The 17146-nt window shown below is 44.2% G+C and overlaps 2 protein-coding genes across 4 annotated transcripts in view; one reads left to right on the top strand and one right to left on the bottom strand.

The window, feature by feature from the left end:
- Pi4ka (phosphatidylinositol 4-kinase alpha) overlaps positions 1 to 17146 on the top strand; it is a 125314-nt gene that overhangs the window by 65582 nt on the left and 42586 nt on the right. Inside the window, exons 20-22 of the mRNA XM_085684518.2 lie at positions 15433 to 15541; positions 15993 to 16129; positions 16265 to 16398. Coding sequence (XP_085540644.1) covers positions 15433 to 15541; positions 15993 to 16129; positions 16265 to 16398 — 380 coding nt within the window. The remainder of the gene's footprint in view (positions 1 to 15432; positions 15542 to 15992; positions 16130 to 16264; positions 16399 to 17146) is intronic.
- On the bottom strand, positions 1003 to 12835 carry Serpind1 (serpin family D member 1). Of its 3 annotated transcripts, XM_085684520.2 has the most exons (6): positions 12680 to 12750; positions 10779 to 10903; positions 8022 to 8866; positions 4222 to 4495; positions 2362 to 2506; positions 1003 to 1806 (listed from the first exon to the last, which is right to left on the bottom strand). In XM_085684520.2, exons 2-6 carry the CDS (start codon positions 10847 to 10849, stop codon positions 1615 to 1617), a joined length of 1527 nt encoding a protein of 508 aa, XP_085540646.1. In that variant the 5' UTR covers positions 10850 to 10903; positions 12680 to 12750; the 3' UTR covers positions 1003 to 1614. The 3 variants fall into 3 exon arrangements, with proteins under 3 accessions (XP_085540646.1, XP_048308339.1, XP_087759384.1); XM_048452382.3 differs by lacking the exon at positions 10779 to 10903 and having other exon boundaries at positions 12680 to 12835; XM_087903258.1 differs by lacking the exons at positions 10779 to 10903; positions 12680 to 12750 and adding an exon at positions 11450 to 11533.

Here is a 17146-nt window from a genome sequence, read left to right as displayed (position 1 = left end):
AATGCTGGTGCAGGTGTAAGATCATTAGCAAGGAGTCCAGGCCCTGGAGCCTACCTACCTGGGGTTGGATCTTGGTCTCGTCAAGTTACTCTTCTGCTGTAAGTTGCCATTGCTTCCTCAACTGTCAAGAGGAGGTGGTGAGAATGTGACCTCCAAAACCAGCAGCATAGAGCATATAGTATGTACCTTACACACTGTTTCATACATTACACTAGAAGTAGCATGATCCTCTCAGCTGTTCCCATTGCTATTATTGTTTCATGTGGTCAGAGTCCTCTACTAAGACTCCCTACCAAACCCTCAAGTCCAGCAAGCCTAGCCTTGGACCCAAGCCCCACCTTGTAGCTGTATTTTGTGCATGTTTTAGAACCCTTCCAACTCTTGCATTGTTGGGAAATAAAACTTCTTCCTCCAAGGTGTGGGGTTTACAGTTAGTTAGCACAAAGTTTGTGATGCTGCTCCTGTTACAGCTGCCAGTCTCCCCACTGAAAGCACATCTTGACCCATGCCTTCTGAGCAGCCTTCAGAGCGTTGTGAATGGTACCAAGTTGTATTCCTTGGATGTTGCCAGCTTTGTCAGACCAGACCTACTGCAGGGCCACATCTGAGAGATGAAAGTTAAAGCATGCACCTCCCTATAGACACTAGAGCACCTTCCATCAGACTGGTACCAAGGACGCAGCCACATACCTCTTTATCCAAAACTTGCCTTGCTGTAATATATTAGTCACTGCATAACACTTGAGTGACTTTCTGTCCACCTTTGTCTTTCTTAAGGGTGCTTTCCAACTTGCCCTTTGTTATTTGAGGTGCAAAATAATAGAATTATTCTGGGTGTTATGGCACATGACATTAGGGATCCCAGCACTCAGAAGGCAGAAGTAGGCAGATCTTTATGCGGTCAAGACCAGCTTGGTCTACCTAGCAAGTTCCAGTCCAGCCAAGACTACACAGTGAAACCCCCTGCTCCCCCCACTTTTTTATAGATAATTGTAACAGATACACAGTAAATATAGCTGTTTATTTATCTCTAGAATGGATCTGTAGGTGGTGTACACACCTAGGTAACCATGAGGCAGCAGGAGAGGAGATGGTCACATGAATTTAAGAGGTTGGGTCTTGAATTAAGTCTCAGCAACTCAGGTGTGTGTGGAGGTTATTTTTCAACTGGGTAGGAATTGTGCTGCTTGGGCATCCTCCCTGGAAGGGGTGAAACCTCCTGAATAGCATTTAGATGGGGGCTGGTTGAGTTTTCTCTTTTTAACCTTGAATGATAACATTGATGAGGCTACCTGCAAAGAAAGTATCACATACACCCTGGAAGTTTGCTCTTAGGGGCCAGGAGTGGGGGCTGAGGCAGTACGTATGTTGCTAGGACCTCTGGGAAATGTCTGGCACTAGAGTTAGCGCATTAATTTCTGTGGTCTTATGGTGTTGTTTGCTGTGTCAGCTTCTTAGTCCCTGGTAGCTTTCTTCTCCTATGTGGGCCTTAAATTCAGATATTATCATAAACCACATAAGTTATCACATCAAAATACCTCTGTCCTCTTTGTTAGACTGAGAACAGAATTACAGAGTGTCCCCAAACTACACCAGGTGCCCAGACCACCACCATTAAGACCTGGTGGGGTTGGCCACTCTCCCCATGAAGAGCAGGCAACTGGTTCGGTGCTCATACACTAGAAACAGGAAAGGACGGTCAACAGTGAACCGGACTTGGGTAGACAGCGGCATGAACCCCACCGTGGTTACAGCTGCAGCTTGCGTGCCCTCTTCGTTCACCATGATGGTGCTTTGGTGCTTAAACTGTTTAAAAGCAGAAAGGAAAGGTATCAGTAGTGTAGGTTGTCGTGAGTGGTGAGATGGAGCACTTGATTAAGACTCATCATCAGGCTGGGCAGTAGCGCACGCTTTTAATCCCAGCACTCGGGAGGCAGAGACAGGCAGAACTTTGTCAGTTTGAGGCCAGCCTGTTCTACAAGAGCTAGTTTTGGGACAGCTAGGGCTGTTACACAGAGAAACCCTGTCTTGTGGTGGCGGGGGGGAAGACTCATCATCAGAGAAAAGTTCCAGAGACCTTACATAAGACACAAATCATATCTAGTCAAAATGACCCTTAAATGGTTTTTGAGCAAATGGTAATTGTGGCAAGCGTCTCCGTCACATCATATATTACCTTTAAACACTAAAACTACATTCTATTGACCATGTCCAGAGACTGAGAGGCTTAGGAGCCAAAATTGCCACCCAGGCGCCTGAATATTTAAAGTTTGGGTGATAGGCCCACCAGGAGATTGGAGAAAGAGGCAGCAACCGTGCCAGACAGGATCTGGGGACTAACACACAAGAGGGAGCCATTACCAGATCAATGGTGATCCTCTGGTCTGAGATGCCTGACATGTTGCCATTCTTGCTAAACAGCTTTGTGATTCCCATGGACTCAAGGACCTCCACCAGGTTGTAGTTCTTCTCAAGCTTAAACTTGGGCAGAAGTACCTCTCGAGTTCTAGTTGGAAAAGAAGGGCGCCAATTTTATGGACACAAATGACAAAATAATTACATTTCCCCTGCTAAATTGAATTGGCCTGCAGTGAAGTGTATTTACCACATAACTGAAATAGCATCTCTTGACATTTAAAATGTATATATTGGTACTGTCAGTTGAGGGTTTGGAAAAGTCATCCACCATAGGTCCAGTCACAGCCCTTATATCAATGAGTGTCACAGACGCCAGGTACCAGGGAACACTGCACCTGTACAATGTCCAGAGTTTAGTAGAACCAAGGGAGAGGGTGAGGGGACGGACATGCTGTGCTGGACGAGGGACAGAACTCAGGGTGGCTTGACCTCACTGACTTCAGAGAGGATGCCACCAAAGAGAGGGATGGTACAGGAAATAAGTACAGAAGGGACATTTTTAAAGAAATCCACAGGGCTTAATATCATCATATACCTGAGAAATTCACCTTCCTCCAAGAATCGGCTTCTAAGGTTTTCTATTTTAGGATTTTTATTTTGCTTTAATTTTTATTATACTTATTTACATATTTATGTATGCATGCATATTGCCCAGGGTATGTGTTATGTGTATAGAGGTCAGAAAAGGACAGCTTTCAGGTGTCTCTTCTCTCCTTCCACCACATGGGTCCCGCGAATTGAACTCAGGTAGTTAGGCTTGGCAGTAAACACCTTTACCTACTGATCCATCTCCCTGGCTTGTGGTTTTGAAACAGGGTCTCACTCTTCCTGACCCTGTACTTATGATTTCCTGCCTCAGTTTCCCCAGTGCTGGATTACAGGGGTGCGCTACTGTACCCACTGCTGGATTACAGGAGTGTGCTACTGTGCCCAGCAGTATTTTCACTTTTGCTGTATTTTTTTTTATTTCTTGTCCAACAGATTTCACCTCTTATTGTGAGCCTAACCAGCAGTTATCTAATAACACAGAAATATATCCCATTTCTCTATTCTTTTTGCCATTGCCCAGTAACTTTAAGTATTTAACATCAATAGTTTTGGCTATAAATAATAAATAAAGATCAAAGAATATCATGAGTAACAAGTCTTCAGTGAGTTAAAAAGAACTTGTGATTTCCTGGCAGGGAAGGAGAGCAATATCTGTTCTGGGAGCCTCTTACATTCTAGGCACTGAGAGCAGGGGCTGCGGGTGGGAGCAGTCAACCCATTGCTGTGTTTACCGCTCCCCTTGAGTCCTGATAAGTAAGTAATATGGTTAGTTGCACCTTGGGGTCGACTGAACTGGGGCTCAGAGCCACAACGTGGGGTATAGTAAGTAGATGAAGGCTGTTCCTAAGATGACCTGAAGCTACCTGTCCCTGCCTTCTAAGACAGCTTTGTGGCTTTCTCATCAGTGCTCTCACTGAACAAGAAATTCAGGCTGAAATAAGCAAGGTCTGTGTGACAATTTTTGGGTTCTTTTGTGTACTTCCCTTTTAAAAACAAACAAACAAACAAAAACTGGTGAAACTGAGTAGGGTAGTCACGTTCCTGACACTGGTCAGGTGATAAGGAAGGAGGGCCACTGCACCTTTGAGGCCCATCTGCACTTCATGAGTACCAGGCCAATCTGTGCTACAGAGTGAGACCCTGACTCAGAAGAGAGAGAGGGAGGGAGGGAGGGAGGGATAAAAATTAGCCATGGCTTCAGTACTCTTAGATACCCCAGCCTGAGAAAGCAAAAGAACAAATGACCTGAAGTACCTGTTTGTCATGCTTTTTTGCCATCTCTCTACTACCTGGGGCGTCAGCTGTGCTTCAAGAGTCTTCATTCCTGAGAGCTTGCGTGGGATCACAATTAGCATGCTGACGTCCCCTACATACTCCAACTGGAGAATGTCACAGTCCAGCTCCTGGTCATTTGCCGCAAGGAAATTCCCTTTAGTCTGCATCATGGAGACTTTAACTACTTCTCGCTCGTTGAGCCGGAAGTTGTGGTTGTGTGTCATTTCCACTGGGAATTTATTCACCCAAGTTCCTGTGAAGTCAAAAGGAATGTCCCTTCAGAATGTGGCCTTTGCTCTTGAACATGTGCCCTTGGAGGGCTCTCTAGAACTAACACCCAGAGTCTTAACAATAGAAATTTACTGATTTGTCCCTGGCAGATACTTAATTCGCCTGGGCCAGTAATCTAATTATTTGGAAAGCGAGTAACCCTTTGAGCCCTCACACTATGGTTCTCTAGCATTTGGCAGGACACGAATCTGATAGAGTGGTGTCCTCAGGGTCTTCCATGTCGGCTTGGTATAGAGCTATTATTCAGAAATAAATCTTAGCTCCAAGATCCTCATCATCAATAATGTTGGTAACTAGTTCCAACAGGTCACATGCCAGGCATAAGCACCTCTCTTGTATTACCTCCTAGAAGCTATATGAAATAGATGGTTTAAATTTCCACACATACTTTTGGATAAGGTAGCAGAGATACAATGAAATAAGGTAACTTGTTCAAGGTTTCCACCTGGTGTATAGAGCAGCTCGAAGAGAAAACCAGGGTCTCTGGAGGAAGTTTAAACAGCAGACAACTCTGGCCTGCTTATGGTTGCCCCTCAGCTACTACCTCCAAGTCAGCTACACCCAGGGTTTCTAAACCAAATCATTCTGTATAGTGTGGGGACTGTCTGTGCTCTGAGGCTTTAACAGCATCCTTAGACTCTCCCAGTGCGATACCAGCTTTAGTTGTGATAGTCACTAGTACCTGCAGACATCTGCTCCAGACCCATTGGAAATCACTGCTCTTCCAGCCGTGATGAGAAGAGGCACTAACAAAGCAGTTATAGCACAGAGTTAAGTTAAGAGATTTGGGAATTAGAAACAAAATTATATTTATGAAATTTTCTAACCTTTAAAGTACATCTCTCTCAGCCAGTACTCCAAAGGCAGAGAGAGGTAGGCGGTGAGTTCAAGGCCAGCCTGGTCTACAGAGTGAGTTCCAGGACAGCCAGGGCTGCATAGAGAATCCCTGTCTCAAAAAAAAACAGCTGAACAGTGGTAGCACGCGCCTTTAATCCCAACACTGGGAGGCAGAGGCAGGAAGATCTCTGTGAGTTTAAGGCCAACCTGGTCTATAGAGCAAGTTCCAGGATAGGCTCCATAGCTACTGAGAAACCCTGTCTCAAAAAGCCAAAAACAAAACAAAACAAAACAAACAAGCAAAAAGATGCCCCCTCTGATCCCCACCAGAGTTCAGTCAGTGTTCCAACACATCAGGGAAAAGCACTTTGGCACCTCAGTGTACTGTGGATTTGTCACTCAAGAGATGATATGATCATGTCTAGTCTGTCCCATATTCCCACCTGCTCTAGTGCTGACAGAACAGCCTCTTGGTTCAGAATTTCAAGTATGACTGATAAGTGTCGAGGCTGTGCGCAACCAGCTGACTGAACACTGAGGGCGTTCCCACCAGCCTGTTCTGAAGCCATTCCCAAGCACAGCCTGATCGCTTGTGAAAATAAACGTTCCCTGCAATATCATACATACTCCTTGTCATATTGGACTATACTATATACCCTCCTTCAAGTTCATTGTGCTCTTCCTGTTTACAGGCTGAGTACTGTATTGCTTCAGTTCTCTGCACCCTGTCAGAGTAGGTCTGACCCTCCCATGATGACAGGTGTCACATAAGTTTCCCAGGGTCACACAAATGAGAAGGGGTGAAACTACCATTTAGACTCTTGTTTGCTCAGTTCCAAAACTTAGAACCAGTAATGGAAAAGAAAATTATATTTTTCATCATAAATATGTACTACATGTTTGTGTATCTGTGTGTGGTCATGGCTTGTTAGAGATTTAGCCTTTAGCAGTACCCTCATTGAAACTTGAATGCTGTGCCTGGCTCTGAAAGGAAGTCTAGGGGTTAGATCTCAGCATTCCCAAGCCCCCCTGAAGTCTTAGCCTCTATAGTGCTGCTAGCAGCCCAGCCTGGCAGTATTCCTATTTTTGCAGAACTGGGAAAGCTCCTGTCCTTCAGATCTCCGAGCAGTACAATCACTGGGGTGAACAAATAGGAAGTGTAGGCTTTCCAGCACCTATGCCTTCAGTGTCCTGAACTCAGTGATGACAAAGAAATGTGGCCACAGTACTGCCATTAGCTGTGGTTCTAAGCCATCCCTGTGACTGCCTTCAGCTTAAGTGAGGTACAAGTTTATTTTGATCAGATTCCAAAAGAGGTTTGGATTTTGCCTGTAGCCCCAGAATTGTAGGAGTTAAAGCAGGAGGGTTTTGAGTTCTAGGTCATCCTGTCTACATAGCAAGACCCTTTTTAAAAAATACTTTTTGAGTTGGGTCTTACTGTGTTGACACACAGATGTACTTGAGTTGGGTCTTATTGTGTAGACACACAGATGTGTTTGAGTTGGGTCTTATTGTGTAGATACACACATGCGCATGTACATTTGTGTTGAGTGGGAGATAATGCGCTCTTTAAAAGTGCTTTCATGCCTGGTCGCTAAGAGTTGCTGAAGAAATTATTATTTAGAACCAGAAAGATGGCCCAGCCAAAGATGTCTGCTGCCAGGCCTGCCCATTGGTTTCCATCACAGAGACGTCAGTATAGAGGGGAGAGAACTGACTGTCTCAAAGGGCAAAAAAACAAAAAAGGAACAGAATTAATGCAAAAGTCCCCTGAGAGAGCTGGTTGTGGTGGCACATGCCTTTAATCCTAGCTTGCCAGCCTAGTCTACATAGCAGGTTCTAGACTAGCCAAGTCTATATAGGGGGACCCTGTCTCAAAAAACTAAAAGTACCCTGAGAAGTTGTGTTTCTAGCAGTTACTGTAGCTGAACAGTTTCCAGACATATTTCTTTAGCTTTTTGTCTGTATTTCTACTCACTGATAATTGGGAAGGGAAATGAAGAAATCTTAATCCACATTGGCCAAATACTTAAAAAAGAGAGAGAGCTTATATTATTTCTTCCAATTAATAAATCATCAGAGTTTTAATTAATTAAATAATTAAAATAAATAAATCATCACTGATAACTCACAGAGATCCATCCTGAACACTGCCCCTACAGTCTTTACTCTTGGGGCATCTTTTTTTGAGAGGGGGGGTGATTTTTGTTTTTTCAAGACAGAGTTTCTCTGTATAGTCCTGGCTGTCCTGGAACTCACTTTGTAGATCAGGCTGGCCTCCAACTCACTGAAATCCACTACCTCTGCCTCCCAAGTGCTGGGATTAAAGACGTGCGCCGCCTTGGGGCATTTTACCTTTATGCTTTGCTGGATTTGTCTGTGAAAAAGGATCCTGATAACTGTAACACCACGATCCCTACCACATGGAAATCCAGTGAGTGTAAAATGATAGGCTATTAATATTAATAATTATAGGCTATTAATAATTATTAATTAATAATTAATGATCATTGTGTTCTTCCATGCCCCTGAGTCAGCCAAGTGTCTTATTTTCCTTCATAAATTACAGCTAACATACAGTTCTTAGTCTTTTTGTATACCAGACAGCTGTGTTGTGGGTTTCCTTTAGGAATCATAAAACTGCTTCTTACCTTTGAAGTAGATGCAGTTCAGAATCATCATCTGAGTAGCAGGATCTATATTCTCCAGAGCTTCTTTTATGAGGCCCTTGGTGAGCTTCAAAATGTGGTTGTTTGCCTTTGATATGAAGGCAGGATCTGAGAAGTCAGCCACCTGGGCCTCGGCAAAGTAAAACTCTCTCATACCAGCTTTGAAGTCCTCCCGGATGGGAAACTGCTTCTGAATGTAAAGGTCATTAACTGACTGGAGCGTGTACCCAAAGTTCCTCCTGAATAGGCGATGGGTCAGCTTCCGAAAGAGATTGTGAATGGTGGCAATCTCGTACTTGCTGCTGGCATTGACAAAGTCTTTAAAGTGTAGAACTGAGTGTACTTCCTCATGGGTCTCTCCCCTCAAGCCTAAGGAAAGCATCCCCATAGCAGTAGAAATGCCAACAGGTGCAATGAAGATGTTATCAGAAGTGGTAGCCTGGTCCTTCAGGACTCGGTAAAGGTTGAAGGCAAACTTTGCATTGAGGATATTAAGACGCTGGATCCGACTCTTGCCTTGGAAAAGCTGCAGGATATTCCCATCACTTGATTCTGCATCTGTCGGGGAAACTGCATCAATGATGTAAATGTAGTCGTCATCTTCACTGAGTAGCTTCTCCAGGTCCAGATAGTCCTCCTCCTCCTCCCCCTCTGGAATCCAGTCATTGGTGACTGTGTTTTCTTTGTGGAAGTTAGCAGGCAGGAAGGACATGCTCACGTTTTCATTACCTAGCTGCTCAGCAAGGCTTTGGCTCCCAACACACAGAGACATGATGACCGAAAGAAGAAGAGGGTGGAATGGAGGCTTCATTTTTGCAGAGCTAAAGCTGGTGTAGAAAACAGACAACAATGAGAGCAGCCTGGCTCCATCCTTCTGGAACATCCAGAAAGAGGCCTGTCACAGCACCAGTTCTTACACCATCTTAGGATGCTAAATTTTAAGAGACTCTAATAAGAAATAAACATACAACTAGTGTTAATGTTTTGTGTGTTTCATACAGCTCCTGGGATCTATGAGCCCCTAGACCAGTGGTTCTCAACCTTCCTAATACTGCAGCCCTTTAATACAGTTCTTCAGGCTGTGGTGACCACAACCATGAAATGATTTCATTGATGCATCATAACTGTAATTTTGCTGCTGCTGTGAATTATGAATATCTGATATGCGGGGTTGAGAACCACTGCCCTAGATGAAATTTTTTTTTCTACTTTAATATTTTTAGAACTTTATTTATTTATTTGTTTGTTTATTTATTTGTTTGTGTGGGTGAACAGGTTTGCCATATTACATTTGTGAAGGTCATATGACAACTTTTAGAAGTCACTCTTTCTACCTTGTGGGTCCCAGGGATTAAACTCAGGTCATCAACCTTTGCAGCAGGCATCTTTATCTGCTGAACTATCTCATCAGTCCAATTTTTTATTATTATTTTTTATGTGTGTGTACAGACACACATGTAAACATGCATGCTACAGTCAGATGTTTGGGTGGAGATTGCTTTCTCCTTCCACCTTATGTGAGTTCTGGAGAACAAACTCTGGTAGCCATGCTTGCCCAACAAACACCTTTACCTGCTGAGCTGAGAATCCTGACCTGAGATCCCTTCATTAAGTTAATTTGTAATTTGTTTGAGATTTGGAACCTAGCAGGACCCCCTTAGGGCCTACTAAAGGAGTGTGGCTGGGGACCCATGTCTCCTGGCACTCTGAGATGCTAACGGCTGATGTGACTGGCTCTAGGAGAACTTTGCTGTCAGAAGAAAAACATCTTTCTTCTTCCAGCTTCCCATCTCACTGTGCAGACAGGATCTGTGGGGTGGGGGCAGGGTGGTGTCAGAGGCTCACCCTCCCTAAAGGTACAGACTCTCTTCTTGTCCTTGTCTGCACAGCCCTTGCCTTGTCCCCAAGGAGGCTTTGACATGTCAAATCCGATTTTTCTGTCCAGTGGCTTTGACTTGGTTTTCTATATCTCAGTTGTTAAGTAGGTAGATGACCTCTCTTTTATTGCTCCCCTATTTCACCAGCTAGGTGTATCTTCCTAGTAAAAAGGTCTGTTTGGTGTCTGTGACCATTTCCTTATTTAGAATATCTGTTACCAATCTAGATCAAATAAGAGTTACTGGTGACTAAGTATTTGGACTTGTTAGGTCTGAAGGCAGTAGCCTTCTTTTGCTACTACTAAGAGATGGCAGTGGTCTGATTAGGGATGTAGCTAAATGTTAACTCCTCTCACCCACACTACATGGACCAGGGCTCAATCCCTAGTGCCAACATTGATGGATGGTAGGTAATGGTGACTAGAGAGTGACTAGCCTTGAGCAGGTAAAGCCCCCAGCTCCCTGATGTCAAGCTCTGCCTTGCTTGCTTAGAGTGCCCGGACACTCAAAACTACCCACTCTAGGGAACAACGTTTGCCATCTTTATTCTTAGGGCCTATGCCCTAGAATATGGTTAAAATTAGCATTTTCAGCATTTTTAGTCATAACTGAGGAACTTTTTAAAAAAAATGCATTATGTATCTCAGACTAGTTGAAAATCCCATCTAGCCAAGGGTGACCTTACATTTCTGATCCTTTGCCTTCACCTCCTTAGTTATAGGTCTGTGCGACCAAACCTGTTCCATACAGTACCAGGGATGAAGCAGGGTTTGTCAGCACTAGTCCGGCACTCCACCAACTGAACTACATCTAACCAAGATACTTCTAATTGCTTATTTTGGAGAGTCAAATGGTTTCTGACTTTGAATATGTTGGTCTTTTCTCACCCTCTTCAGTGTTTTGCTGAGATTGGTGGCTACACAGTCCGCACATGTGGAACAATTTCTAGAAATGGAGTCTTGTGTATGTAGTCAAATAGAACTAGGCCTAGTTTCAAGATAGAATCAGGCATGAGCATCATTGGCATTATAGTTAAAGCAGAGCAGGACTGGAGAGGTGGCTCAGCAGTGTGCTTCCTGCTCTTCAGAGGAACGAAAGATTCAGGTCCTAGCCCTCAAGTTGGGTGGCTCACACCCATCTCTAACTCCAACTCCATAGAATTCTGATACCCTTCTGGGCATCTGGACACATTGGCACACACTTGAACAGGCAAATGCATAAACACAAACAAAAATAAATCTTTACAAATAAAGAAAAACAAACCAGAAGCAACTTAATGGAAGTCTTTTGTATGATTACACTTAAAAGTATCCTCAGCTCAACTGGGCAGTGGTGGCGCATGCCTTTAATCCCAGCACTTGGGAGGCAGAGGCAAGCGGATCTCTGAGTTCGGAGACCAGCCTGGTCTACAAGAGATAGTTCCAGGACAGGCCCCAAAGCTACAGAGAAACCCTATCTCGGGGGAAAAAAGAAGTATCCTCAGCTAAAAGAGTAATTAGTAATAAGAATAAAGCAGAAACCAACTTGACTTACTGTGGACTCGGGAGCCAAGTCCCAGCCATGCAGTAAAGATCTTCATCCTCTCCTGGTACTCAGGGTACTCCTGGAAGACTGTTTGGTTTGGTGTAGGGGGTTAAGCATCATGTACCCAGTTCCTGCATTGTATGTTCTAAAGCTGTTAGCCATAATTTCCATTATTCTCTTACTAGCAAAAGGAGGAAAATGGAAGGGTATTTTTTTATGCATTGAAAAATTAGAGCTCCAACAGGTAAATCTTTTTATTTTTTCTGGTCAGTTTCACTAAGGCATTTAAAAACACCTCTAAATTGTATATACATTCAAATTACTATCTTTGAATTAAAGTATTATAGTTTTTAGATAAATCACCAAAACTTTGTTTCCATAGGAACATCATTTAGCATATTCTTACAAGGTACATGGAGTAGAGCTGGCCTTTTTGGTCATGTGTCATAGAGAACAACCTCTCCAGCCTTAATGTCTCCAGATCCAGACCAGAACAAACAGGAAGGGAGAAAAGTAGTTGTTAGTAATATGGAAAGGTTTCTCTGTGTAGCCCTGGCTATCCTAGAACTTGCTTTATAGACCAGGCTGGTCTCAGACTCATAGAGCTCTACCTGCCTTTGCTTCCCGAGTGCTGCGAAACCTTTTTATGTTGAAATAACTTCAAACTTACAGAAGAACTGAAAGGACAGAGTAGGGGAGCAGCTGGTGCGCCCCTTTACTATCACTGGATTTTACATGTATGTGTGAGATATGGTGTGTGTATATGTATCAGCATCTACAAGTATTTTCTGAGCCTTTTCAGGTTAGATCTCTTAACATTCTCTAACCTTTAATAATGCTTTGGAAAACTTCCTAAGAACAAGGCTATTCTCATACTTACTCATTAGACAGTTATCTAATTTGAAAAGAAATTTTTTTTTTTTTGCCCTCTGGTGATAGGTACACAGGGCTTACAAGCCCATCGTCTGGCCTCAACCCCTCAAGTGCTGGAGTTCAGCCTTATGCCACCATGCCCAACTCCCAGCTTACAGTACCAAAGATCTAATTCTCTTGTCTCTATAATTCCAGTTCCAGTTTGGTCAGTTGTGCCTCTCTCTGGTGCAGCTGATAGAATTTTATACTGGACTTTAAAAGTAATACTGCTTTCTTTTTTTTTCCAGCAAAGGAACCAGTAGCCTACCTCAAAATATTAAAAACAAAAAATTATAATTGGCAAAAAATGTTAGAAACCCAGCTTACCTGTGTGCCTCTGAGCAGCGGCGTTTCAGAGATGAAATCAGGAAGGGCCACCAGCAGGGTTCAGCGTGAACTTTGGTGCTGGGCTGTTGTGTATTTTCCAAAGCAAATATGCCCCAATTCAAACACTACTCAACTAGCTCTGTCAGCAGAAAACCTTTCAACTATGCCTTTGATCACTGCTTGGTGACAAGCTACTTCCAAACTACAGTTCCTCTGTCACTGAGGTTTTGGATGTTACGCTCAGCATGTCTGCAGGATATCTTGCTGAAGCTAAGCATATTTGTTCAGTGTTCTGGGAGCAGAATTGCTGCAGGGGTCCAGTACTCTATGGCCCCCACAGATACCTGCATGCACACGGTGTATATAAATGCAATGCACACACATAAGCATTTTTAAGCATGAACAGGCCTTCTATCTAGTAGCCCTTGCCTGTCCTATGGGGGCTATAGGGGGCCTTCTCTATGATACCCCAGCTCCTCCCCATCTTTCTTGAAGCATGGAGTATTGCCCTCCATTGACCTGCCATGATGCTTTGTCTTGATCTTAGGATATATCAAAGAACTACTGCTTCCCTTCCTAAAGATACCCCTTTTCCCTTCCTGGGCACTAGAGCATTCTTAGCTCAGGCAATAACCAGTGAACCAGGAGAAATGAAAGATAGGGATCACCCATGGCCAAGGAGGTCAGGGTGAAGAGGAGCCCAAACCACAGAAAGTTTGACAGCTTTCTCTTGCCTGTCAAACTGTGCTGGGCTTCTCTGCCACATGAAGGTTAGTTAGTTAAGTTAGTTAGTTAGTTTGCTAGCTTGTTTGTTTGTTTGTTTGTTTTGAGACAAGGTCTTACTAGTCCTGCCTGCCCAGAACTCACTGTGTAGACCAAGCTAGCCTCAAACTCACCTACCACCAGACCCTCTTAGCATCATTCACCTTGAAGTCTTCTATTTGGAACCCCATTTGGGCTTCCTCCTCCCCCTAGAACCTCATCACCTCTCACCATAGTCAGTCACACAGTGACTTACACCCTTGGCCACTGGTCAAACTGGAAGCACTTTGTCATTGCCCTTGGTGGCTAGTGTTTGCAGCCTGCTTCCTGCTCTGTGACTCCTCCATCTACTATTGCATTCCCATTTCCTTACCACCTCCAAAGTCTGCCCTAAACCAACTCTCCCCAGGCCACAGTACCCTGATAGTTCTAAGGGAGAGGCCAGACCCTCTGCCACATGGGCTGCTGAGCTCCAGACCAGCACCTGTGCCCTCCCTGTGCTTGTAGAATTCCAGGAAATAGTCTCAAAGAGAACAGAAATCCTTGACTGCTCAACTGCTCAAAAGTAATTGCTTCTAGACACCTGAGGGTTTTTTCCCCATCTTTGTTCTGCACTCATACATTTATATTAAAATGTATTTGAAATATGTATATATATATAATGTATAATATGTGTATAAATGTGTATTGAGAGCCAGGCATGGTGGCACATGCCTTAAATCCCAGCACTTGGGAGGTAGAAGCAGGTGGATCTCTGTGAGTTTGAGGCTAGCTTAGTCTACAAAATGAGTTCCAGGACAGCTGGGGCTACACAGCGAAACCCTGTCTCAAAAACCCAAAATATATATATTGAAATCTGCATTGTATATTTTGCATATTTTACTTGACACTGTGAGTTCTGCCTCTACTAACAGGTGATCATAGAAAACACAATTAGTTTTCAAGACAGATTTTATATAGCTCATGTTAGCTTTAAATTCACTGTGTAGCCAAGTCATTTAAATGACTTTGAATTCCTGATCCTCCTGCCTCTCCCTCCTGTGTGCTGGGATTACAGGTGAGCTTCATCACACCCAGCTTGATATTTAGTATTTTGATGATGCCGTCACACCCCCAAGAAGTGTTGTACCAATTGTGCTCCTGCCAGATGTGTATGAAGTGTCCTAGCATTTGGCATCATCTCTCCCTACTCTCTTGTCCTGACTCAGGACCTGGTGCACACATGCCGCTAGTGTTTGGGTGGCAAAGCCCCACCCTACTGGTGTAGAGGACTAGATCTCATCACTGTATGGGAGCTATGTCCTCAGAGGTCTGTGAGGACCCGTGTGCTCCATGGAGTGGTTTGTGCAGAATAACTATTTTCTATAACTCCCACACAACTGTGGCCTTCAGAGCAGGCAGGCTGCTTTCTCAAGCAAGAGCTCAGGGAATTTGACTTCTTAGACCTGCACTCAAGCCAGTTTGCTTTCACTACATGTCGAGATTCTGCCCAAGATTACTGCTTGAAAGAGTCATGTGCTGGAAAGGATTTGAAAGGTACTTCTTGTACTCTGTCCATAACATTGCTCAGTCTGCCGCTCCCATTGTGATATCTTCTCTGAGGGCCCTCCTAGTCCCAGCTCCCAGCCTTGGGGCCTGAGGCTTCTTGTAGCAACTGGTGCTTCCTCTCTGTTCTCTGCCTGGCCAAGCTTTATGTGAAGACCCATGATGACACTTCCAGGAACTGTAATTGTTTCCCTCCCAGTTAGATAGAATGCCCTTTGAGTGAACTCCAAGCACAGTGCCTGGCTCAGAGTAAGCATTCCATATAACCAGTGAGAGAATGAACCTATAATTGGTAGAGAATTGAGAAGATCAGCCACTGTTCGTTGTACCTATTTGTACCCATTCTGGCTGCTAAAGCTGGGATGGGGCTCTTGGAGAATGTGCTTGATTTTACACTTAATAGAGTTTTACTAACAAATAACCTTTCTCCCTTCCTCTCACGTCAGCTCACCCGACGGCTGCCACCCATCAAAGAAGCTAAACCTAGGCTACAGAAGCTTTTCCGGGACTTCTGGCTGTACTCTGTACTGATGGGGTTCGCTGTGGAGGGCTCAGGTAGGGAGTGGTGTCTTCCAGAGAAAGCTGAGTGTGCGGTAGAAACAGCTAGATCAGACCCATCCACTCCAGAGCCTGAGTTTATCTGATCTGAGCCCACACGTAGCCACTTGTTCCCACAGGTACTTAGAAACATGACACTTCCCACTGAGTGTGCTGCATGACTGTAGACAGTTGGGTAGCACACTTGTTCTGTGTCCTATTGTGGACACTTATCTCAGGGGACCCAAGACTTGAAATTGCCAGAGTCAGTGCCAATGTAAGACTTCTTTAACTAGGTGCTCGATAGTCTTATGTAGTCTCATTCTCTCTCCCTCTGTCCCCTTCTCTCCTCTCCTCTCTCTCTCCCTTCCTTTCTCCTCTTACTCACCCCATCGGCCCCATGCCTGTCAATCAGGTGGCCTCCTGGTCTGTGCCAGTCCTTGTCTCACTCACACCCACTCTCTTGCAGGACTCTGGCCAGAAGAGTGGTATGAGGGGGTCTGCGAAATAGCTACCAAGTCACCTCTGCTCACCTTTCCCAGCAAAGAGCCTCTGCGATCCGTCCTCCAGTACAACTCAGCCATGAAAAATGACACGGTCACCCCTGTAAGGCTTCTCTTCTCTCTCTCCTTAGACTGTCCAAAAAGGAATTAGAGCAGATCCCTTCCACATTCTTCCTAAGCACTTGGGTTCCTTCTGGGGAGGCGCCTCATGAGCCCCTGAGTGTTTCCTTCCCTCCAGGCTGAACTGAGTGAACTCCGAAGCACCATCATCAACTTGCTAGATCCTCCTCCCGAGGTCTCTGCCCTCATCAACAAGCTGGATTTTGCCATGTCTACCTATCTCTTATCTGTGTATCGGCTGGAGTACATGAGGTACGTGAGCCTTCACCTTCCCACACAATGGCTGGGAGGGATGCATACCTTTAATCCCAGCATTCCAGAGGCAGAGGCAGGTGAGTTACAGGACAGCCTAGTCTACAGAGTGAGTTCCAGGACAGCTACAGCTATATAATAGAGAACCCCTGTCTCAAAAATAAATAAATATTAAATAAAAATAAAAAAACAACAAGGCTGGTTAGGTGTCTCAGGGGTAAAAGGAACCTGCTACTACAAGTTCAGTCCTTGGACCACATGAGGCTGGAAGAGAAAACAAATTCCCTAAAAATCATCCTCCTCCATATACACACACCATAGCACATCACACACACACAGACACACACACACACACAGATGAATCTAAAAAGACAAAATTGGATGGTTAATATAATAAAAACGATCATCTCATTACTCATTCCTATCTCCTATAGTGTGTTGTTGTAGCTTCTCCCTTTTTTTTTTCTCAGAAAAGCAAATGAGAGAGCTAAGGATATAGCTTGGTAGTACAGTTCTTGTCTCACATGTGACAAGTTACATTTAAAAAGAAAGGAAGGGGGCTGGAGAGATGGCTCAGTGGTTAAGAGCATTGCCTGCTCTTCCAAAAGTCCTGAGTTCAATTCCCAGCAACCACATGGTGGCTCACAGCCATCTGTAATGAGATCTGGCGCCGTCTTCTGGCCTTCAGGCATACACGCAGACAGAATATTGTATACATAATAAATAAATAAATAAATATTTAAAAAGA

The sequence above is a fragment of the Myodes glareolus genome, chromosome 2 (assembly GCF_982192425.1).
Source record: "Myodes glareolus chromosome 2, mMyoGla1.1, whole genome shotgun sequence".
NCBI classification, from domain to species: Eukaryota; Metazoa; Chordata; class Mammalia; order Rodentia; family Cricetidae; genus Myodes; species Myodes glareolus.
This window is presented reverse-complemented; position numbering and strand designations above follow the sequence as displayed.

Coding starts and splice junctions, on each gene's coding strand:
- Serpind1 (XM_085684520.2), bottom strand. CDS start 10,849: ATGTGCGGACTGTGTAGCCACCAATCTCAGCAAAACACTGAAGAGGGT. Junction 8,867..10,778: donor AAAAGACCAACATATTCAAA/GTCAGAAACCAT, acceptor TTTCTACACCAG/CTTTAGCTCTGCAAAAATGA. Junction 4,496..8,021: donor GAACTGCATCTACTTCAAAG/GTAAGAAGCAGT, acceptor TTGACTTCACAG/GAACTTGGGTGAATAAATTC.